Source organism: Xenia sp. Carnegie-2017, unplaced genomic scaffold (assembly GCF_021976095.1).
Source record: "Xenia sp. Carnegie-2017 unplaced genomic scaffold, XeniaSp_v1 HiC_scaffold_8, whole genome shotgun sequence".
NCBI classification, from domain to species: Eukaryota; Metazoa; Cnidaria; class Anthozoa; order Malacalcyonacea; family Xeniidae; genus Xenia; species Xenia sp. Carnegie-2017.
Window position 1 is genome coordinate 182,420 of NW_025813548.1, and position 25,018 is coordinate 207,437.

The 25,018-nt window shown below is 34.1% G+C and overlaps 5 protein-coding genes across 6 annotated transcripts; 2 read left to right on the top strand and 3 right to left on the bottom strand.

The window, feature by feature from the left end:
• The first annotated feature begins 1,527 nt into the window (after window positions 1-1,527).
• On the top strand, window positions 1,528-3,443 carry LOC124459350 (isoaspartyl peptidase/L-asparaginase-like). Its single transcript, XM_047008833.1, has 5 exons — window positions 1,528-1,664; window positions 1,779-1,925; window positions 2,132-2,426; window positions 2,548-2,720; window positions 2,912-3,443. Exons 1-5 carry the CDS (start codon window positions 1,584-1,586, stop codon window positions 3,080-3,082), a joined length of 867 nt encoding a protein of 288 aa, XP_046864789.1. The 5' UTR covers window positions 1,528-1,583; the 3' UTR covers window positions 3,083-3,443.
• A 2,983-nt stretch (window positions 3,444-6,426) lies between these two features.
• On the bottom strand, window positions 6,427-8,714 carry LOC124459339. The gene is made up of 2 exons (XM_047008823.1): window positions 8,380-8,714; window positions 6,427-8,306 (listed from the first exon to the last, which is right to left on the bottom strand). Exons 1-2 carry the CDS (start codon window positions 8,413-8,415, stop codon window positions 7,551-7,553), a joined length of 792 nt encoding a protein of 263 aa, XP_046864779.1. The 5' UTR covers window positions 8,416-8,714; the 3' UTR covers window positions 6,427-7,550.
• Window positions 8,715-12,274: 3,560 nt separating this feature from the next.
• LOC124459360 lies at window positions 12,275-13,496 on the bottom strand. Of its 2 annotated transcripts, XM_047008838.1 has the most exons (4): window positions 13,260-13,496; window positions 12,910-13,164; window positions 12,650-12,830; window positions 12,275-12,555 (listed from the first exon to the last, which is right to left on the bottom strand). In XM_047008838.1, the coding sequence occupies exons 1-3, from the start codon at window positions 13,430-13,432 to the stop codon at window positions 12,662-12,664; spliced, it is 597 nt and encodes a 198-aa protein (XP_046864794.1). In that variant the 5' UTR covers window positions 13,433-13,496; the 3' UTR covers window positions 12,275-12,555; window positions 12,650-12,661. The 2 variants fall into 2 exon arrangements, with proteins under 2 accessions (XP_046864794.1, XP_046864793.1); XM_047008837.1 differs by having other exon boundaries at window positions 12,275-12,830.
• A 4,192-nt stretch (window positions 13,497-17,688) lies between these two features.
• On the top strand, window positions 17,689-20,438 carry LOC124459322 (zinc finger protein 271-like; the record flags this gene model as incomplete). The annotated part of the gene is made up of 3 exons (XM_047008809.1): window positions 17,689-17,814; window positions 17,940-18,201; window positions 18,291-20,438. Coding segments are annotated over 3 exons (2,316 nt in total), but the record flags the coding sequence as incomplete, so codon positions are not given.
• Window positions 20,439-21,412: 974 nt separating this feature from the next.
• Window positions 21,413-24,878, bottom strand: LOC124459323 (cytoplasmic dynein 1 heavy chain 1-like). The gene is given in 10 exon segments (XM_047008810.1): window positions 21,413-21,841; window positions 22,263-22,429; window positions 22,575-22,651; window positions 22,654-22,714; window positions 23,002-23,211; window positions 23,296-23,406; window positions 23,595-23,740; window positions 24,067-24,289; window positions 24,403-24,522; window positions 24,873-24,878. Coding segments are annotated over 10 exon segments (1,212 nt in total). The 3' UTR covers window positions 21,413-21,750.
• Window positions 24,879-25,018: the final 140 nt, after the last annotated feature.

The window sequence follows — 25,018 nt, forward strand, 5'->3', positions numbered from 1 at the left end:
GTTTTGATCATGAGGAACAAGAGAAAATGCAACTGACTGAAATAAGTAGAAAAATTAATCAAAAGTTTTATGTTGTATGTGGTCAGTCTATGAAAGAAATAATAGAATTAAAGAAAGAAATGAAATATTTTCAACAAAATCTTTCTACAGTGACCAAAGAAATCAAGGAAATGAAAGCCATAATGTTTCCAAGTAAGCAGCAAAAGATGAAATATAAAATGACAACATGTTCAAACATTGACATCATCAACTAAAATGGTTATGAACACAGTAAGAGGTGATATTTTGATGGCTGGAGGTTTTGGTTTCCTATAAGCAAGATCTTTCATGGAAAAGAAGAGAAATGGGTTTAGAATTCAAGAATCGCGAAATGAACACTGGAATGCTTCATCATTTATTTAAATTGATTATTTGTTTGTTCTTGGAGAGGAATATTTCCAAGTCAATGGAGACATTGAATATAAAACAGTCACCTTTGACATGGAAGACATTTCCCACAGAGCTTCCTTATGAATTTGGTGGTCATCAAACTGTTGTTTATAAACAACAAATCTTTCACATTGGAGGATATGATTACGATAAAGTATAACATTGAATCAAATTAGTGAAATAAAGATTACTGGTACCATGTCTTATGTTTTAAAAGAGTTGTGTCATATGCTTGAACCGCTATGTGTACATGGAGCTGAGATACTTGATGATAAAGTTCTTATTTTTGGAGGATGGAAATGACATGAGGAAGTTTTATCCAGTGATTTGGAATTTGATCCAAGGACTCTTACATTTAATAGAAATGCCTCCATTACCTCGATCCATTGAGTGGAATGGCAACAGTTCAATGGAGAGATCAGAAGTTGTTCTTCTTGGAGGTTATGATGGAAGAAAAAATTTGAACAGTGTTACTATGTATGACAGCAAAACAAAATTACAGTCTTACCATCCATGTTAGAAGAGGATTGAAGTGCTGTGCTGTTTTAACAGGGTGATACCAATTGTTTTCATGGGAGGTAAGGATAATGAAAGGTGACAATCTTAATTCAGTGGAGTGTTTTTAAAATGGGAAGCAGCTCTTCATGTATATGCCCTTCAATGGAATAAACCACGATTGGGAGCCATTGCTGAAGTTTTACTTTTTGCACTAAAGTATGCTTATAAGCAAAGAGAATAGTTTATATAATAAGAACATTATTTTTCAAAAAAAATTATTCTTTAAGACATCGTATTTGATAAGTTTTAATATTGAAAATGTTTTGTCTAGACGAAATGTCGTAACTGGGATTATAACCCCTTACCTTTAATTTTGGTTCGTGGAAATGTTCCGAACTCTTTGAAATTTTATAATCTTTCATTGGAACTTGCAAATGAAGTATTTCAGAATATTTCAACAAAGCGACAACTCAACCTCCACTTGAATTTCCAGCACTGGATTACATATATTTAATTGAATTATTTTCAAAAAATTTATGTACCAGCATTTATGTACAGAATTATTTACAATTATTTGATAATGGGTAATAATTATTTTTTTGTAAGATGGCGATTTCAGCCCTGCTATCATTGTTCAAGGAGGAGATTACAGCAACATGCTAATAGGAACTTTAAGTTGTGATGAATATCGTAGCAAATTAAACGAATCAGCTATTACAGGATATAATATATTAAAGGTAAGTATTGTTTGGTAGAAGACCTAAAGCAAAATTTTCACAAATTTTTTAATTCGTACAAACAGAACGCTATGGGCTAATATAAATGCCAATGCATGTTTTTTTTCATCCAAGTATAATGGTACTGCTGTTGAAGCTGTTGAAAAGGCAGTTCGTGTTTTGGAAGACAGTGAGTTTTTCCAAGCAGGATATGGATCTGTGGTGAATGAAGAGATGGAAGTTGAATGTGATGCAATGATTATGGATGGATACACCTTAGAATAAGGTTAAAATCATTGGTGCGCATGATGATATTTTAACCAAAAATGTACTATCACACCATAATTTACTGCATCTGGTGGCCGTCATAAGTAACGTATGTTGTAAGGGAGAATTGTATATAATAAAAAAAAGACACGAAAATGAATTTTTGAACTCTTTTCCAAATAAGTTATTAGTAAAAAGCCTTTAACTATTGTTCTGTTATTATAGGTGCAGTAATCTCGGGTCGACATTTCAAAAATCCAGTTCGTGTTTCTCGGCAAATAATGGAAAAAACACCACATTGTGCTCTAAGTGGTGATGGTGCTTTGAATTTTGCTCTTAGTAACAATTTACCTTGTTGCCAGCCAAAAGATTTGAAGATTGTAAGCTATGGCAGGGATACTTCAGAATTTGAGCAATTTATAGATAGATGCTATCGTGGACATGGCGAGCCAAGAGATTCTGTGTGTGCCGTTGCAATTGATTCAAAAGGCCACTTGGCATGCGCTTTGTCATCAGGTAAAAACTGGTTTTGTAACTTGTCATTTTCAATGAGCAAAAAAACCATTAGCATTTCTTCAGCGTCATTCTTTATTACATAATTTAAATCATTTTAATAAATATACCTTAAATAATTTAGGAGGCATTTGGAAAAAAATGAAAGGTCGTGTTGGCGACGTGCCATTTGTTGGTTGTGGTGGATATGTAAATGATAAAGGAGCAGCTGCAACAACTGGTCATGGAGAGAAGTTGATAAAATTGACTTTAGCAAGGCAAGTTGTATTTGACATGGAAGCAGGAAAAAATGCTCAGGTAGGATAAGTAAGAGTAAATCGATTTTCATGTTTTTCTTTGGAAATTATTTCAATTGATGGGTTTCAAACAGTTTTGAGTCATCCCATGATGTGTGATTCATTTATCAGTGTTAAAGTTCTTCCTGAGGTCTACACAATTTGCATAAACCTGTGCAAACACGGCAAACGTATTTTATTTCTTTATTGAAGGAAGCAGCGGAGAATGCTGTGAACTTACTTGAAACTAGACTGAGTGGAGATGGAGGAGTAATTGCTATTGACTGTAATGGCAACATTGGAAAGGCATTTAATACTGATCTCATGGCTTGGGCAAGCATCGAAGATAACACATTGGAAGGTGGACTGCAAAAAAACAAATAAGTTACCACTAAGACGCATCATAATATCTAAGCTCATCAATAGAATGCACGATACATTGATATCAACTGCGGCAACTTATTTATGACCAGCAATCTCGTTTATATATTTGCACATGCACGTGCAATCACACGTACATAACTATCGAAAGCACTATATGTATGGTATATAGTGGACTATATAAAATAGTATTTAATATATATACTGTTTATATGGTTTCATTCACAAATCACAATGTAATTGCTCTCGTTGATAAATTTGACGTTCACCAGGTTTATAGTTTTTGTGGAGGAAAAAGTTTTTGTTTGATTGTTAATTAGCCTTCTTCTTGTGATCTGTGATTTGAGTTCTAACATTTCATGCATATCTATCAATATCTATCAATGTGGCTAATGATAGTCTTGTGAGGATAACGAACTTAAGTTTAGGCTTAAAATGAATCAAAAACGTAAGGGTAAGAGCACATGATCACTAGTGTTCTATGGAATTTGTAGGTTTGAGCGAGTTTTTATCTAGTGCAAGAAACTCTAAGAGGCTGTTCATGCACATGAGCCTTGTAACTAGAAATGATTTTGATTCATTGAAAGGAGGAAAAACTTAAAGCGCTAAATCTACAACCCTTCTTAAGCGTCAAAAGTCATTTTAGTTGTAAATTTCTAATCAGGCTAAATTATTTTTTTTCATTTAACAGGTTTTGTGAATTGCGAAGTAAGAGCATAGAGAAATTTCTCGACTAAGTTTTTTGTTGAGGAATATATAATCTTTTCCTTTTTCCAAAATGATTTAACGCTTCGTTGAATCCCGGCTGCCAGGTTCATGTGAACAGCCCCTAAATTCCATGGAACACAAGTGATCATGCTCTAACCGTCTTAGAACATGGCCAAAGCCACGAGGGTGTCAATTTAACTTAATTAATATTTATTTTTAAATGGACAATAATAACACAATATCTAAATTAGTATTCCATCTGCGTATGTTGAGAATACTAATGACATTTAGAAAATACCAATGAGCCATTTTCCTTGAGCCCACCCCAGCTCACAAAACATCAAAACACTGGATGATGACTGGCCAAACGTTATAGTACCACAGATACTGTCAGTCAGATATATAGTACATTGTTTTGCAATTTGCAAACATTACTACGAGTTTGTTGTTTCTGAAACGCCTTTGGTTTTAATGAACTTTTTTTCCGTTCTCAACGACAAAAGATGTACTAAGACTGTAGCGTAATACTGCAATCAAGATAAAACCTGAAGCTCAATAAAAATAGATTCACAGCGCAAAGAAGCAATGACACTTTGCAATGAAACCTTATACAATAAAATATCCTTGTACAACTATATGAGACGCTGCGTCAAACCTTGATTCATTTTTCTTTGGCTGCTAACTATTGAGTAAGTGTCGAATAATTTATGAATTAATACTTTGAAGACTGAAATTGTGTTTAGGGCTTTGGTAGGAAGTAATTGTAAGTTGTAAAACCCTTACAGTGTAATTTGAAGATTCTGAACAAAAACGAAAAGCTTTAAATTTTCTTTTGACTCGTAGTAAAACATTAAATTCATTTATGTCGCCAGTAATTTGTTATCATAATCAAAGGTTGTATGAAGACTGGAGGTTTACGTATTTAACTTTAAATATTTATTGTATAAATAAATACAGACAAGTTTTACTTATAATGTTCTGATTATTTAAAGAGCATTCTCTTGCTTATACATACTTTTGTGCAATCTTCCAATCATGGTTCATTCATTAAAGGAAGATATGTCCATGAAGAACTGCTTCCCACTTTAAAACACTCCACTGATATAAGATTAGCACCTTCATTATCCCTACCTCCCATGACAACGATTGTATCACCTGTTAAAACTGCACAACCCTTCAATCTCTCTTCTAACATGGATGGTAAGACTGCAATCTTTCCTGTCTTAGTGTCATACATGATAACACTGCTTAACATTTTTCTTCCATCATCATAACCTCCAAGAAGAACAACTTGATATCTCCATCGAACTTTTGCCATGTCAGCCAATGGATGAGGTAATGGAGGCATTTCCATAAATGTAAGAGTCCTTAGATCAAACTCAAAACATTTGAAAAATATTTTTCTTTTCTTCCCTGTCCTACAAAAATAAGAGCTTTATCATCTACAACAACAGCTCCATGGCCCAAATGTGATTCAGGCATATGACACAACTCTTTCAAAGCATAACATGCTGAACCGGTAATCTTTATTTCACTGATCAAATCTGATTTTCTTTTACCACTAATATATCCTCCAATGAAAAGGATTTGTTGTTTACAAAAAAAAGTTTCATGACGCCAACATTGATAAGGAAGTGCTGTGGTAAATATCTTCCATGTCAACGGAAACTGTTTTAAATTCAATGCCTCCATTGACTTGAAAGATGATGGCTTTCATTTCTTTAACTTTTTTGTCATTGTAGAAAGGTTTTGATGAACATCTTTTATTTCGTTCTTTAATGCCATTATTTCTTTCGTAGCCCGACCAGATGCATCATTAATTTTTATATTTATTTCAGTTCTATCTTGATCCATTTTTTCATTTATTTTAAGCATCAGCATTTTCACTTGTTCTAAACTTCGTTGAAACATTTCTCCAATCTCTTTAAAGTCGCAAAAAGCAATCTTTCTGTATTCACATAACTCAGTTTCATGTTTAATCTTGTCTCGTTTGTTTATCTCCTTGCCATAACGTTCATTAGAACACAACACTGGAGCAAAATCTTAATTTTCAACATGTCGTTCAAGATCTTCGACATTTACAAATTCTTTGCAATCACGAATAGCGTAGTCGCAGTTGATCTTTCACTTAGAAATCATATTATTTATAACACGCGCTTGATGAAGTGTAGCTACAGTCAAACGCTCTTGACAAAGAAATAATGAGCACCAGAGTGAACGGCAGAGTTATTAATGAGGACAATCTTGATTGCAGTCTTGTTGATATAAACATTGCATGTCTTCAAAAACGAAAACGGAAGCAAGTATAGAGACAAGTGAAAAAATGAGAAGCTGAAGTCACTACACACTTGCAGAATAAAACAGGATCAATTGAAAATCCAGATCATTTATGTGTCATGGCGGAAAGATTTATTTTGAGAATGCAATAAAAGTTAAAAGCGATGATATTTTTCTTTGCAATGGTGATTCAGGAGTGCTGGTCTTTTTTTACGACAAAAAAAAACAAAACAAATTATTTTTTAGCACATAAGGTTCTTCAGGAGAGCAGTAACAAATACGTATACCTAAATCTAGACATTGCGTTGGAAGCCCGGAACAAAGAAAATTGTGATTGGTACAAGATTTGTGGGCCTCATTAGGCATCAGTATTATCATATCTAAATCCTGAAGAATTATAAAATATGTTGATGGATTCCGTGTATTGCGAATTTTTATCTAGTTTCGGAATAACCGCAGCAGCTTTTGTTGATGGCACTAATTCTATTTCGGGGTACCTACAGTATCTGTCATTCACGACCAGCAGATACTCCCCGGAAGGTAAGGGAACAAAAAATAAGCATGAATAGTTTCCCACGGGCCTTTGGGCATATTTTTCACATTCATTGGTTCGGGTGGTTGTGATTTTCCCACTGCTTGACACGGAATGCTTTACTCCAAGTTTTTCTTTTACCAATTGATCCATACTAGGGAACCATACTTTTTCTCTCAGGAGTGCTTTAGTTTTGGTTAGGCCCAAATGACAATCATGTGCGATATCAATAGATTTCTGCTAAAGACTTTTTGGGATGACAATTCTGGTACCTCTGAGTATTACTACTTTTATTGTAACGGACAGCTCGTCTTTGATTTGCTTGAATTGTTTAACTATATCAGAGTCCCACTGGTTCTATTTAACTGAAGCTCAAACTCCTTTTAAGACTTGATCTTCATCAGACGCTTTTACGATTTCTTCAATTGTCATCGCTTTTGGAACGCTGTTAAATGCAAAGAAGTTTACATATTCTTTGGTGATTTGCTGTTGTTTGTGGTTCATTTGGACCTGATGTCTGGATAGATAATCAGCAGGGTTAGTAGATGATTTTGCATTCCGATTGCCATAGATAACCTCGAGAGGCTTATGGTCTGTTATTAAAGTAAACTCTTTATCATATACAAATTAATGAAAATGTTCTACTCCCCAGACGATTGCGAGAACTTCACGATCTGTTTGAGCATGTCGTTTTTCAGCGTCAGTCAGAGCGCGACTTGCATAAGCTACAACTTTTTTATCATTCTTGCCAGCTGTTGCTTGGGAAAGAATAGCAGATAAACCTACAGGACTTGCATACACGGTGATGCGAGCGTCTTTTTGAGTATCGAAGTATGCCATCCACGGTGATGTAAGTGTCTTTCTGAGTATCGAAGTATGCCCATCCACGGTAATGTAAATGTCTTTTTGAGTATCGAAGTATGCCCATCCACGGTGATGTAAATGTCTTTTTGATTATCGAAGTATGCCATCCACGGTGATGTAAATGTCTTTTTGAGTATCGAAGTATGCCCATCCACGGTGATGTAAATGTCTTTTTGAGTATCGAAGTATGCCATCCACGGTGATGTAAATGTCTTTTTGAGTATCGAAGTATGCCCATCCACGGTGATGTAAATGTCTTTTTGAGTATCGAAGTATGCCCATCCACGGTGATGTAAATGTCTTTTTGAGTATCGAAGTATGCCCATCCACGGTGATGTAAATGTCTTTTTGAGTATCGAAGTATGCCCATCCACGGTGATGTAAATGTCTTTTGAGTATCGAAGTATGCCCATCCACGGTGATGTAAATGTCTTTTTGAGTATCGAAGTATGCCCATCCACGGTGATGTAAATGTCTTTTTGAGTATCGAAGTATGCCCATCCACGGTGATGTAAATGTCTTTTTGATTATCGAAATATGCCCATCCACGGTAATGTAAGTGTCTTTTTGAGTATCGAAGTATGCCATACATTCGTTTGCTGATAATGCTGATGTGAGAATATGAAATGCCTTTTGGTGCACATCTAGCCATTGAAATTTTGTATTCTTCTTTGTTAACTCGTGCAACGGTGTTGTTATTGTAGCAAAATTTGCGATGTATTGACTACTATAATTCGCCATGCCCAACAAACTTCTTACATCATGAATATTCTTAGGCGTTGGTGCATTTTGCAAATCTTCCACATGTTTGGATCTGGTTGTGTTTCCTCTTCGGTAAAAACTTGTCTGAAAAATTCAAAGCTTTTATTTAGAAACCACTTTCTCTTTTCCAACATGGATGGTAAGACTGTAATTTTACCTGTCTTAGTGCATACATGATACCACTGTTTAACATTTTTCATCCATCATCATGACCTCCAAGAAGAACAACTTGATCTCTCCATCGAACTTTTGCCATGTCAGCCAATTGATGAGGTAATGGAGGCATTTCCTTAAATATAAGAGTCCTTAGATCAAACTCCTAAATATTTGAAAAAAATTGTCTTTTCTTAACTGTACTCCAAAAATAAGAGCTTTATCATCAACAACAACAGCTCCATGGTCATCCCGTGGTTCAGGCATATGACACAACTCTTTTAAAACATAAGATGTTGTACCTGTAATCTTTATTTCACTGATAAAATCTGATTTCCCTTTACCAGCAATGTCTCCTCCAAATGAAAAGGATTTGTTGTTTATAAACAATAGTTTGATGACGGCAATATTGATAAGGAAAATATGTGGGAAATATCTTCCATGTCAAAGGAAACTGTTTTATATTCAATGTCTCTATTGACTTGAAACATGGTAGCTTTCATTTCTTTAATTTCTTTGGTCACTGTAGAAAGATTTTGCTCATCATCTCTTATTTCGTTCTTTAATTCCATTATTTCTTTCGTAGTCTGACCAGATATATATGAATTTAAGGTTTTTACCTTGATTTTCAACAATAAATTGCTTGCCGAATCCCAAATACACATATACATTTTCCTCACTCTTTCCTTAGGAGGGAGTGGGAAATTGTGAAATTTTCGGAAAAGCGGTCAATTTCGGTAAATCTCAGCGGCAACGGACGAAATCCGCCATTTTTTTGGCATCATCAGATATCTAAGGCCGCGCTTGAGATAGCCGCTCCAGTTATTATAGAACTCAATGGTCCTACTATATCTATGCATTAGCATCACTCGTCGCCGCCATGTTTTTACAACTTTGCGCATGGCATTTTGCATGGAAATAATTGTTTTTGCTTAGAAATATCTTAAAATAAATTATGCATTAAATTCGGCTCATGTAAAATGCGACGTTTGAATCAACATCGAATTTTTCGTCGCATATTCGACTGACTCAATCGAATATGCGACTAAAGTTGAATTAAATTAAAATCTGTCGAAATTAATTGATTCAAACGTCGCATTTTACATGCACATAATTCTTGCATTTGATTCGGCGCATGTAAAATGCGACGTTTGAACTGGGCCTAAGATAACAATTTGGCTAGTCGCCTAATGCCCGCTAGTCACCCACATTATAGATATCATATCTGAGCTTAACTAGCAGATATATAACAGACATCAAATTTAAGTTTTTTAGTCAAAAATTACTTTTGTTTCCCTAAGTTTGCATATAAAATTAAAGATCTATCGCTCTACATGTTCTTTGTGATGGAATCTATACGAATTAACTGATATTTAGCAAAACTATTCTAGCTTATACACAACTTGAGATAACGAAATTGGGGCGTTTCTAAGAAGAAGTATTGCCAAATTTTTTTCGACAAAGCTATTTCTAATGTTTCATAACTTGAGGTTTAAAGTCTTGACGTCTCAAATTGACGTGACAATTATATTCTACAAAATTTTTGAGCAACAAAAACAACGTTATCTGTTGTTAACAGCCGTTTTCTCTGCTATAGAATGAAAACATTTTGTAAAGAGCACATTAGACCTATCATGTTACTATTGCAAACTCGTGCCGCCTGTTGGGGTAAGAAAATTTCCAAGGTGTTTGGGATTGTCAGATATCTTTGATAATTTTGTACAATTTTTGAGCAACAAAAACAACGTTATCTGTTGTTAACAGCCGTTTTCTCTGCTATAGAATGAAAATAAATTAAAATAAACCAGAAAATAGATCTTATTTTTGCCAACTTAAAAAATGATATAATTATTAAGTTTTATCTTACGCTGTTGACAGCTCCTGTATGTTTGTTTGTCAAAGCGAAAAACGTTGATTGCTATTAAAGAAGAAATATTCTATAAAAGTCACGAAAACGTCTGAAACTTCAACTTCCCGTCTCACAAATGAATGTATCAAGTGTAAAGTAAATATTGACTTTCATAATTTATCAGTAGCTACTTCTTTGTTGCCATTATTTGGAAACAAGATCTTGGAGGAGTTACCGAAAGTAGAAAGTAAGGTCTCTTTTTCTTTGTATTTTAATTAAAACATGTTTTATCAATTTCGCCGCGTTTTTGCTTAGTTTGAGCTGAATAGTCTTTTATCAAACTATCTTTGACACGATATAGTTGTTCAGTTGGCCAGTTGGCCTTGAATTATTTTCAGTAAGTTCTACAAATTTCGCACAATCTGCGCGAAGTGCTGGTTCACTGTTCTAAAACTTCACACTAACGATGGGACTGTATTTTGAATATATAATTTTAACACTTCAATAAGATATTTACAGTGTTGTGCACGATTTTACGTTCCAAGCGTTGGTTCTTTGCGATACGGAATGATTAAATTTGATCTCGTTAAGTTTACGGACAACCGTCAATCCTAGAACTGCGTCTACATATGACGCACAACTTTGCCAATGACGCATTGCGGTGAGGAAGTGTTCTCTCACCATGACTATACTATTTTACATCAACATAATATCCGTTATATCAAAAATATGACACAGTCACACACTACATAAGTAACATAACATAACATGACAATTTACAACAACAACCTTGAAATTGTAGTTTTTGAGTTGTTGTCACTAAAACATTTGTTAATCTTTTGTTTTTTTTCTGTGCGTTTAGTGTTATAATACTATTTTTAAAGCCCAGTTTGCATAGTTACTTATAATTTAAATTTGCAACCATTCTTTTGTCTAAATTTCCTGCCCACATAAATTTTTATATGCACAGCTTGCATATACGGCAAAAACGTACAAATCTTATACAAACAGCAGATAAAGTGACGAATTTTTACCGAAAGCTTTTGTTGTATTACAACTATAGAATACTGATGTATACCGAGTGCTAGCCGCTAAGAGAAATAGTCAAAAGTTTGAGTTGTATTTTGTGCACATTTTTACGGGAAGTTCTTGTTATGAAATTTGAGCATACGTCATTTAGGTGACATTCACTGCATTACATGTAATTCTAGTCAAAAAGGTGAAAGGTCAACAATTGCAAAAATATTTGTCAACCGCATTTTTACTCATTTCACGTAACACGTTACAAGCAGTGGCGTGCGGTGACCGAATTTAATAGGCAAGCGCTGGGGGGGTGAGCACTTAACTTTATAATTACGTAAAACTACTCAAAAAACTACTACAACGAAAATTTTGCCTCCCGTTTTTTTTTCATAGATTAATAGTGTATGTAAAAAAATCTCTTCTGGCGAAATTTTAGCGCAATGTATTTAATGCTGCTCGAGTTACGTAGCGATAAAACTTGTACTTTAAGAGCCGCCATTAAAATGCGCCATATTTGAATTTTCGAGAAGGAAGGTGCTTGTGACGTCATAGTCTTAACTCGCGGCTGTTTACTATATAACACTATATACAAATAGAGATATAAAAGGTTGTATAACTCAATTTTTTAACATGCCTTCAACACGCTGTGTCGTGCAAGATTGCAGTAATACGTCTGATAGAAGTACAGGCATTTCATTACATAAAAGCCCAAACGACGAGTCTTTAAGAAGAATTTGGGTTAAATTTGTTGAGACGAAGCGCGCAAACTTTAATCCGAGTTCGCGCGAAATTCGATTTATGATTTGTTCGAATCACTTCTCGGATGATTGTTTTGAGCGTTTTTCCATTTGGGTGGTATGACTAGACGGCTCAAACCTGGTGCCGTACCTACTATTTGGAAGAAATCGCCAACACCAACAACGTCAAGAGAGCGGCGTCAGGTTAGCACAAGTTACAACTATTATATACTTACACATATTGCAGATGATAAATTTTCACAATTTGAGAGAACCAATAATACATCCAGGCAAACTTTCAATATATAATATACATTTATACTAAGGTTTTAAAGGAAATACAAAATGAAGTGTCTGTATCATGCATGAAGAAAGAAGATTCGTGCTATTTTCAAGAAGAAAAAGGCACAACTGAAATTCCAGACCAATCTGAGAATGATGCATACGTAAAGCCAACAATTGCTCTTCACACATACGTGCACTTCGTAAAACAACTATTCCTCAATATTCTTACAGGACCAACAGATCACGCCCGATGCTCTTGCACCATTGTGCAAGAAATGTGCAAAGCCTATGAAAGGTCACAAGAAGGGCAGTTGTCAATAATATAAATGTATATTTGTAAATCTTGTAAATATACCACCTATAATAGCTTTTTCCATCACCTTTTTACATTGCTATGTGTCCTCATCCTCTTCGAATCCTTTGTAAGGAAGACACTTATTGTTCGGAAATGTCGTCCGTATTTTGTTGTAACAACAACAAGGCAGTGGCAAATGTCTGGAGCTGCCTGTAAAGTCCCATACAAGACGCACAAGTTGTCTGTACGATACTGCTCGAAAGAACCTATAAATTTCAAAAAGTAAACATAGACGCAGGCGCACAAAATAATATTTTTAGAATTTTCACAAAGAAAAAGGCTTACTCCTCTCTGGTCTTTTGACCATCTTGAAAAACGGTCGCATAACTGCGATGACCTTTGGTCTTTAAACCTAACGAAGCTGCTTGAAGAACAAATTCGTTCAGGCAAACTTCGTTAAAGCCAGGCTGATCCAAAATGCATTTCCTTTCATCGACTTCGAACTGATTCATTTTGCCACGGCATTGCTCTAATTCCATGCAGCATCGGCACTCTTGAGGGTTGACAACAAGATCCAACGAACAATGGCCACATTCACACCTTTAATATTGGCCAAATTGTATGTTTCCATAAAGTTATCATAGCTAACGGCAGACGATTCAGATCAAAGTAACACACTAAGAATGACATCTTACCATGAAGTAACATCAACACGGGCATCAAAACGATCTTGCAGCATGTTCTCAACCTGCTGTTCTTCTGCGACTGCAGCTTCGTACTCAGCAATTTCATCGGGCGAAGCAAGCGGTTCAATATTATCGGCAAATGGCAAAATTTCCGAATTAGATTCGTCCGAATTTGCCGTCATGAATTCCGATGAAGAAATCGATGCGTTTGTCTCGATCGAAGACTCAGAAAGCGAGCTAGACTCGATGAATTTGACATTTTTTTGCTCTATTTATGTATTACTTTGTATACTTTCCAATGTGCGCTTCTTGCCGTGTTAAGACTATGACGTCACAGACCTTTGCTGATTGCAAATATTCAAAATGGCCGATTTTAATGGCGGACATGAAAATTAGACCTTTCAAATGTTCATAACTCCCTCGTTATACTATTATTTTTGCTTAAATTTTACGAAAGCAATAATTGATATGTGTTTAAACTATTGAATGCTAAAATCGATGATTTTTTAACGTTCAGTTTTACCACTTTAACCAAATATATAAAAAGCCTGTAAATAAATTCTAACACATAGAACACTCACGACTGTTGTAAATAACTTCTTGCTAGTGAATAAAGTAATCACAAAATTTAATAGCGTTCTAGTACATTGAACTCAGAGCTCATACGAAAGACTTATATATAACGCTAAAATCCACCGGAGACAAATATCAAAACTACTACGCAAAAGGAAGCTCTTGTCAATATCATAATCTTGTATTACATGCTACAGATATCTTCTACATACATAAATTGCAAGACAATAGGCGCGAAATGTATTGTAGCAGTCGTGATTATAACAATTAAGAACAGCCAGTTTCGCGCACAAAATTGGCACGGTGTGTTACAAACTGAGGCCATGGCGTTATATTTTGGTATAATGACGTCATGGCAACGTGTTCTCCCGTTCTTTAAAATGTGTCTGGCACTGAACTCGTACGTTTCAGAATATCGGAGAGTCGTGTTTATTATTTAGTATCTTGTAACTTTTATTTTTAGTCATTAATTTACGAATTCAACGACACAAGACTGACAAGAGCATAGTGTTTTGGTCATAATGCTAGTCATACTTTACCACAACACACGTTTGCGTGCATTTCGATATCTCTGCAGACTGCGGCCCCTGCTTGTTTACACACATTGTGCGCAGAAAATAATAAAATAACCAGTAAAGCACCTACTACTTTGAATTAGAAATCAGAACATTACCTTTCGCTCTCAGCCATCTTTTAATAAACGATGACATTAACGGCGTGAATAATTCGGGTGTCCAATGTGTTGAATATACAAATATTATTCGTGCGCTGATATGTGTTTAAAATTGCGAGCGTACAAGACTGTTGACCAATCGCTATCAAGCGGCGCCCTTAGAAGCGCCGCTTGCCTTTTCTCGATATTCCTCGAATAAGAAGCCTCCAAATCCAGATTAACGCATGCGCAAATGTTCAAATTGAGCTCGAAGGCAAGCGCTTGCTTGGTTAATAAATAAGAAATTTTTAAGGTGTATTTAATCCACTTGACTAATCTTACAAGTGTAGCAAAGTGAAACCGAAAACCACGACAGTAAATCGCGTATAAATAGCAAGCATTTCAACTGTAAAGACAATTTAGACAAAAGTTTACATTGACATTGTTTAGAACAGAAAAATTTAAACTGATTTTGCTGAGAGATTGATCCAAAAAATTTTTGTTCCGTAAAATGCTTAGGCAAGCGGCGCTTGCCTACGCTTGCATGACCGCACGCCACTGGTTACAAGGTATTTTAGTCCATACAAGTATTTTCACAACCAGGACTTTTAACTTCATACAAAGCATTACTGCAAGCATTTTATCTGTTTCTAGAATAAAAGAAAAAGCATACACATATAACAATTCCTGTTATAATGATCAAGGCATGACATAAAGTTGCTGTACATTTACAATTAAATTTTTTCTGAACATAAATATTTCCTGATATTATATGCTATGCACTACGTCGATCTCAGATCGTTTAAAAGAGCTATTTTTAAACAGCGTCAAAGTCTATCACCATATACATTTCTTTTAGTATCATATCTTTGAGAAGAAAACTTTCTATGTGATAAGTATAAAACGGACAATGTTTTTCAAAATACGAATGATGCAATGCCAATATAAATTAAATTCCACTTGAAATTGCTTGGTTTTGAAGAAACGTCCAACTATAAAACATCAAGAGTTGCTTGCTTATGTCACTATATACGGTGGCCTCGCCAAGGGCCACCACACAAAATAAAAAATAAAATACACACACAAAATAGGGGATACACACAATAATGCTGACAATAATAAAATACAATAAATTGGGAAATATAATAATAATAAAATAGGCCGAGGAATACACAAATACATTGTGCGGGTTGGGGAACACATAATAGATTGATGCTATTACAATAAATATGTTATGTTGTAGTGATATGTATGATAAATTGTATCGTTTATCATATATTAGATATAGTTATTAAACTGTGGTTTCAGTGGTCCTGTATGCAAATTCAAAATACTTGTACACTTTTTCTACCCAATGTGGCATTACGTACAGGATTTCTACTGATTTCTACAGTTTAATAACTATATACGTATTTTCCTATTTGTCTAGTAATATATGACAAACATTTTACAATTTATCATGCGTATATTTAACACTACACAACATAACATGACACTTACAACAATTACAAACTGATAATATGATAGTCCGACAATCCGACACTGCAAGCGCCCGCAATCATATTTTGTGTGTGTATTTTATTTGTGTGTGTATTTTATTTTGTGTGTGTGCATACGTAATTTTGTGTGTATTTTTATTTTGTGTGTGTATAATGTATTTTGTGTGTGTATTTTTATTTTGTGTGTGTAGTAATATTTTTATTTTGTGTGGTGGCCCTTGTGAGCCACCGTAACTATAGATTTCCCTATTGAAGAATAATCAAATCTCAGTAAACTTTTACCACATTATAAGAGGAGATTATTAGAACCAATTCATAAATTCAAAAACCATGCAAGTAACTGCTTTTCTTTTCTTTAACTGCAAGTAGTTCTTTAGATTATTAGAAAAATATTATACTTTTTATAATATATAAGTTTAATTTTATATTTTACATCCGAGGAATGTTTGATACACTCGGGACTCTAATGTAATAAACTATGAAAACGTGCAATGTTGGTAAGAAATAATTTGAAATTAAAATATAGAGTGCTTATAAATCCAAAGCTTTCGCGAAAGTAAATTAATTAAGAAGAGTAAGGATTTTAGAGGTGACGAGGCAACAGTTTCAAAGTGCGCAGATTGGGAAAGATAAACGCATGCTGTGCAGGATATATACTCACTGACCTTCGTCTAATTCATAAATATAACCCCACCTACTTGGATACTGATTAACAGACTCAGGAACCTTGAAAGAAGCCCTTTCCAAAGTACTTCACATGTTTCAAGTATTCGTCCTACGAGTTTCGTATGACAAGATTTATATCGCGAGTTTTCCTCTAACAACATGAAGTATTGATTAAGAACTTTTGTTTGTTTCAAAAGCAGTTAATAATTGTATGCAAAATTTCGGCGGGTTGGTAACTTTGTATTTTCTATCTATACTGTATATTTTCTATCTTTAAATCAACAAAGTTACAAGTTCATTGCGATTTTGAACAAAAACTATTTTTGAGATAAACATTACATCTCCAGCAATTTGCTTTAAAAAGATTTCGTGCAAGCGTATGACACGTCGTTCACTGGGAATTTCTTTTGTAATTTTCACTTTTGACTATAAGAAGTATAGTTTTTTAAAAAATGAAATTGCTTTCTTATAGTTTTTAAAACAACATTAAAAACTGAAGTCATGAAGAAATTTGCAAATAAACAGGTATGTTTTAGAAAATGGATGAAAGGAAAGGATGAGCGCTAAGTAAACATTTTTACATTTTTTGGATGAATTTCAATCAAACGTTTTTACAGGTTTCTTCTAAAACAATCGATAATTCGTCAACGTCAAAACCCAAGGTCAAAGATGTAAATGACAAAAAAACTAAATCCATCATTAAAAGAAAATCCATCAAATATAACTGTAAAGCTCTGAAAAAGACTTCTTTAAGACGATCATTAAGAAAGTCATCCAAAAAGATTTATACAGGCGAAGATGTACCTGATGATGATCTTAACATTTGTAAGTACTTTACTTTTGTTAGTGTACAGTCATGAATATTTAAATATCAGTTCATTACTGTGATTTGATATTTGCTTGAAAATTGTGAAGAATGCAGTTGTTTTAACGATGGAGAACTTTTTCAAACAAATTTCATTTCTTTGAAGTACATCAATGGAAGGGAACATCAAATGCTATGAAGACACTTCCACAAGATCTTTATATAAATACTGCTACAATCCCCAACGCAGGCAGGGGTGTTTTTACAAAGAAAAAAGTTGAAATGGACACTCGTTTTGGACCATACAGAGGAGAGGTACTTTCGCTTAAAGACGCAGAGGATGGAAGAGATCCTTCGTATATGTGGGAGGTGAACATATTTAAATAAATGAATAATTTCTTTTTATGAAAATATTTTCTGCCCGTTCTACTTTCACCATGCAGATATTAAACATAAATGCTTTGTCATAATTATTTATCTGTCCGTGTTTACAGATTGTACAAGGAGGAAAGATTGTATATTGCATTGATGGTAAGGATCTTGCTCAAGGTAATTGGATGCGATTTGTGAATTGTGCACGATTTGAAGAAGAACAAAATATTATTGCATATCAATATAATGGAGAAATTTACTACCGAGTTTATAAAGAGATTGAAGCCGACAAAGAATTGCTTGTTTGGTATGGAGATGAGTATGCTGAACAGTTAGGAATATCGTTGCTTGATGAGGAAGATAATGACAAGCATGAGTTTGAAGGTTAGTTAGTTTACGTATGCGAAATGCCTTAGTTATGTATGATCATTCAGTTCTTTAAACTGTGATGTAATTCTAAATTTTCTTTTTAGTTGGAGGTCACAGCTGTAGACACTGTGGAATGATGTATACTAATCCTGATTATTTAGAGAAACATTTAAAACGATGTCCAATGCTTGTTTGTACGAATCCCTGGGAATGTCCACGTTGTGGTCGAAAGTACAGTAGTGAAGACTATCTAAATGTTCACATGAAAAATGAATGCGGAAAAAAGCCACGATTAAAACGGCATGTGAGGGTTCAAACTAGAGAGAAACCTTATCAATGCAAACATTGTGGTAAAACATTTAGACACCTTTCTAAATTGAATGAACATGTTAGGATACATACTGGAGACAAACCTTACCAATGTGAAAATTGTGGTAAAAGATTTACACTGCTTGGTAACTTAAAACGTCATGGTATGATACATACTGGAGAAAAACCTTATCAATGTGAACATTGTGGTAAAACATTTAGAGACCTTGGCTCATTAAAACGCCATGTTAGAACACATACGGGAGAGAAACCATATCAATGTGAACATTATGGTGAAACATTTACTCAGAATAGTGCCTTAAATGGACACATTAGGATACATACAGGAGAGAAACCTTATCAACGTAAACATTGTGGTAAAAGATTTTCACAGAAAGATGGCTTGAATAGACACCTTAGGATACATACAGGAGAGAAACCTTATCAATGTAAACATTGTGGTAAAACATTTAGAAAGCTTTCTAAATTGAATGAACATGTTAGGATACATACTGGAGACAAACCTTACCAATGTGAAAATTGTGGTAAAAGATTTACACTGCTTGGTAACTTAAAACGTCATGGTATGATACATACTGGAGAAAAACCTTATCAATGTGAACATTGTGGTAAAACATTTAGAGACCTTGGCTCATTAAAACGCCATGTTAGAACACATACGGGAGAGAAACCATATCAATGTGAACATTATGGTAAAACATTTACTCAGAATAGTGCCTTAAATGGACACATTAGGATACATACAGGAGAGAAACCTTATCAACGTAAACATTGTGGTAAAAGATTTTCACAGAAAGATGGCTTGAATAGACACCTTAGGATACATACAGGAGAGAAACCTTATCAATGTAAACATTGTGGTAAAACATTTAGAAAGCTTTCTAAATTGAATGAACATGTTAGGATACATACTGGAGACAAACCTTACCAATGTGAAAATTGTGGTAAAAGATTTACACTGCTTGGTAACTTAAAACGTCATGGTATGATACATACAGGAGAGAAACCTTACCAATGTGAAAATTGTGGTAAAAGATTTACACAGCTTGGTAACTTAAAACGTCATGGTATGATACATACAGGAGAGAAACCTTATCAATGTGAACATTGTGGTAAAACATTTTCACAGAATTGTGATTTGAATAAACACCTTAAGATACATACAGGAGAGAAACCTTATCAATGTGAACATTGTGGTAAAACATTTAGAGACCTTGGCTCATTAAAACGCCATGTTAGAACACATACGGGAGAGAAACCATATCAATGTGAACATTGTGGTAAAACATTTACTCAGAATAGTGCCTTGAATGGACACATTAGGATACATACAGGAGAGAAACCTTATCAATGTAAACATTGTGGTAAAAGATTTTCACAGAAAGATGGCTTGGATAGACACCTTAGGATACATACAGGAGAGAAACCTTATCAATGTGAACATTGTGGTAAAACATTTACTCAGAATAGTGCCTTGAATGGACACATTAGGATACATACAGGAGAGAAACCTTATCAATGTAAACATTGTGGTAAAAGATTTACTATGCTTGGTAACTTAAAACGTCACGTAAGGATACATACAGGAGAGAAACCTTATCAATGTAAACATTGTGGTAATAGATTTACTATGCTTGGTAACTTAAAAAGTCACGTAAGGATACATACGGGAGAGAAACAGTTACTACATATCACATTATGAAATATAATTGCAACCTTTACATATTCTCCATCATTTATTAGGAATCAAATATGTAGAAACATGATACATTAGAAGGTTTTAATAGTTTTTATGACATCATCTATGCACAGCTTATTTTCTGTAAATTCTCGTTTTAACGCCGCAGCACTTATTAATTCCTATACGTGCACCGCCCGTATGCGGCGCTAAAACAAACACTGTAATAAACTATAAAACCTCATATTGTGTGACAATTTATACGGGGCGCAAGATTGATAATTGAAGGAGAAAATATTTATATATTAGTATGTTTTAATCTTATGTTAAATCCATACCCACAATTGATTTCAATAGAAGCTAGAAAGGTAGTACATGCATATACGAACATTTGCCTCCCCCCTCAATTATCGAGCTTGCGCGGCCTCTGTTACCTTGAAATAAATGTGTTTTCACACATAGAAGACAATTGTATGGTGGCTGCCATAATCTTGATTTCATTTTTGATGGTTTCTGACAAACCTCTTTTTACACGATAGAACAGCTTCAACGGTAGTGGTGTTTCAGTTTCGTCTGAAGCGTATGAAATGATCGTCATGTTTTTCTGTCTGCTGTAGTATAATCAACAAAGTTACAAGTTCATTGCGATTTTGAACAAAAACTATTTTTGAGATAAACATTACATCTCCAGCAATTTGCTTTAAAAAGATTTCGTACAAGCGTATGACACGTCGTTCACTGGGAATTTCTTTTGTAATTTTTACTTTTTTTGTTCATGAATAGACAGCTATTGCTACCTTTAGAATTTTTATTCATGAATAGACAGCTATTGCTGCCTTTAGAATTTTTATTCATGAATAAACAGCTATTGCTGCCATTAGAATTTTTATTTATGAATAGACAGCTATTGCTGCCTTTAGAATTTTTATTCATGAATAGACAGCTATTGCTACCTTTAGAATTTTTATTCATGAATAGACAGCTATTGCTGCCTTTAGAATTTTTATTCATGAATAGACAGCTATTGCTGCCTTTAGAATTTTTATTCATGAATAGACAGCTATTGCTGCCTTTTTTTGCTGCCTTTTTTTGTGCTTATTTATAAATAGCCATAAACCAAAGATGCATACATGACTATATCTATTCATGTTAAATTTACAATTAACTTAACTATATCATTTATTATATAATATGAAGAAATGAAATAAGAAACATAAATTATCTTTTACGCACAAATTAAAAAGGTGTGCATTGACTAACTATTTCACTAATTTGAAAAACTGGAGCTTTTACAAGTTAAATAATAGATTAAGATAAAATTGAACTTTATATAAATTTTGGCACGCGTACCTGATGTGATTCTAAAAGAAAAATATCACACAATCTTAAACGTGGAACAAAATATATCAATTTGTTCAAAATAATGTACACATCTCCAGAGGAATTTAACAAAATCATAAAAACACAAATCATCGTTTTCTATAATCAAATTAAAAGCAGCCAATATAGAAATACAGATCGAAGGACAAAATGTAAATCTATCTAATGGCTGCTTGTCATTTATGTCTTCCACCGTGACGTCTCTTCGATGGAGTTTTCTTTTCAAGTTTATGAGCAAAACTTTCACGACAAATGGGACAGCGTGTTCTAAAGGACAGAAAAAATATTTCTCATAATCATAAAATTGACTGTTGGACAATGTCAGGAGATGACGATGGTTTTGCACGATGCTTCAACGCACATGTCTATTAACTTATGATTGTTGTCAGATGCTTGAGTTTCTGGAGATACACGAAGACATTAAAATGTTTTCATATTTACATGACCAAATCCTTAGAATCCGTTATATTTCAATTTTTTTAAACTAATAAAACAATGAGGTGTTCTTTCTATCTTACACGAACGGTGAAAATAAGAATTTTTTCCCAAATCCTTAAAAATTGTTATCCTCAAGTTACTAATTTGTCAACGACATTAACAAACATAGATTTTCCTTCAGTAACGTAACTCAAAACAATGAAAATATAAATAATAACCATAAATCTCTCTTAAATTATTTTCTTCGTACCTTGAAAATCTCTGTGTCTTTACAGGTAACAATGTCTTGATATCAGCACTTCCACTAAAAATACCATCAAGATAGACCCAACGACGTTGAACATCAATCCATACATCGAACGTATCATGAATACGATTCAGTTTCTCCTCCCATTGCAAAGCGTCTTCTTCAAATACCTTTTAAAAATGGAAAAAAATTATCATTTATGCATTATAAACATGACACATTCAATGAATAAAATGTTTAAACTTTCAAATGTACGATAAACCAATGGTAAGAAAACAAGATGTGTAGTTATGACGATTGAATACCAAAACAAACCTTATAATAAGGCGATAACTTCATAGCGGTGACGCTGTTTAAATGTTCTTTTACTTTTGTAAAGAGATCATCCCAATAACTCGACATTTGTTCTGATAGTTGATCAATTCCAATTCAAACGTTTGCCACACATCGCGTACCTAAGCAGTTTAATAAATAAACAACTACACCACAATGACACCCATGAAATTTTCAAACGTTATTGAAATAAAATAACTAGTTGAATATAATGTATATTTATTGACACATTTCTTATGCTAATTCTTCATACAATATACAAATGCACTTGTGTACACAGAAAACACAAAACACAATTATCCTAATATATATCAAATTAACCTATTTTTTATCTGCATAAATCCCAAAATACTCGTAAGAGTTTTTTGATATTTTGCACTTAGCAATAGGATTGGACAATTGAACAAACCTGTTTAAGAAATTCTTCCAAAGCCATCTCTCCTTGAGCAACTAACATAACATCTCTAAGTAGAGCTTCATTCTTAAGGAGATCAACATCCCAAACAGCACCAAGAGTTAGATCATTGATAATCCATTTTACACGAAGTTGTTTCATCAAATGTTTCCAATGACGTTCCTTGAGGGCTTCGGATTTTAACTCAACAATGTGAACATTTGCCTTAAAAGATGTTAGGTCGAATGTGAAACATGTCAAGCGAAGCAGCGAGATGTATGTTATTCAACAACAATGTAATCCTCATACCTTCATGTAACCTTTGAGTAGTTTCTGTACGTATTCATAAGATGAATACTGTTTAAGAAGAGTAGGGAAATTCTTTAGTTGATTCAACAAAGCATCAAGAGATTGACGTATCTAAATTTAAATGAAAAAGCATGCGTACTTTAAACATACATTAAACATCTACATATCTACATATGCAATATTACAAACGTATATTTGGAGTAGAAACGTTAAAAAGTCATAAAAGCACAACATTACCACAAGTGCAAAGTCAATCATTATCATTAAATTCAAATCATATTATATTGCAAGTGATCTACCTTGCGCGGTTGTACTGACAACCAAGGTTGCTCTTTCATTTCATCAATCTTCTCCCAAATCTTCAACAACTCGTTCCAAACTCCTTTAAGATCTTGCAACTCTTCCAATGAAACCTGGACACGGTCATCGCTGATCATTGTAACACCTGATGTTAAACAATATGAATCACTATAGTGACATAGATGAAACATTTACATTACGCATTTTTACGACTTTGTCATGCAAGATACCTATTAGGAAGAACACGGTACAAATATGACACATTTCATAATGCAGGATAATGAGGATATAGTAGGAAAAATACAGTGCAAAGATGATATAAACTGATAAAATACAAACTTTGCAATTGAACCTACTCACCAAGTCTGAGCACCAAAACAGCGTTGAATTAATTATTGACAGTATATGCAGTGAGAAAGTTCAACGACTTTCTCTAGCATGCTATAAATACATAAAAGAAACAAACCATACCTTGTTCCATTAACTCTAAGGCTTCCTTAGCTTTTGCAACATTACTTCTATCATCTTTCAATCGATTGAGCTTTCCTTCGTAAACAGCAAGAGATTTGAGAGCAGCATCCGGTCGAGTACTACCTTCAATAGGTTTGCCTTTATCCCAGTCATTCAGCAATTCTGTTGTTCTTTCTTCAACAGCTTGATCTTCAGCAATGATCTTCACTTGCAACATTGACACCTTTGGCAAAGAGAATCGTGTCATCGTCAACAAATACAATACACCATATTGTTCTTCAGTGGCCAAAAAATAATGTATTTTAAATAGCCATAAATGTATATTGCATATTTTACCTCTTTTTGAATAGATATATCTTTACGATTAAAGATATCATTGAATGCTCCCCATTCGCCCTCTACGTTGTCGTACAACCATTGTGATGGAAACTGGAATCTTTGCCCTTCTAGAATGAGCTAACCGTTTTTGTAAACCTATCATGATATAAATAAATATTAAGAGTGAATAAGTAAGCACTTGTGTGGCATGGAAATGAAGTCAGAAAGTCATAACTTGTTGAGATGGGTAGAATGGATAAGAGAAAATAAATGTTTTAAACAACTTTATTTATGAAATAAGATAAAAGGAGGGGACTTAACAAGATGAAAGGGGTGGACTAACAACATAACAGGGGTGGACTTCACAAGACAACAGGGGTGGACTTCACAAGACAACAGGGGTGGACTTCACAAGATAATAGGGGTGGAACGAGTTCATTAACCAGAAATTATCTAAACAAAAAGATAAAATAACAAGATCCACTTGCCTCCATAACTTTTTCCCACTTTTTCAGTTTACATTTTAAAGATTGAACAAAAGTAATAAAGCTGACGGTATCTGATGTTGATGATACTTCGACAGAATGTTGTTCCAAATCTGTACGGCTCTATGAAGATGAAACGCAATTTTATT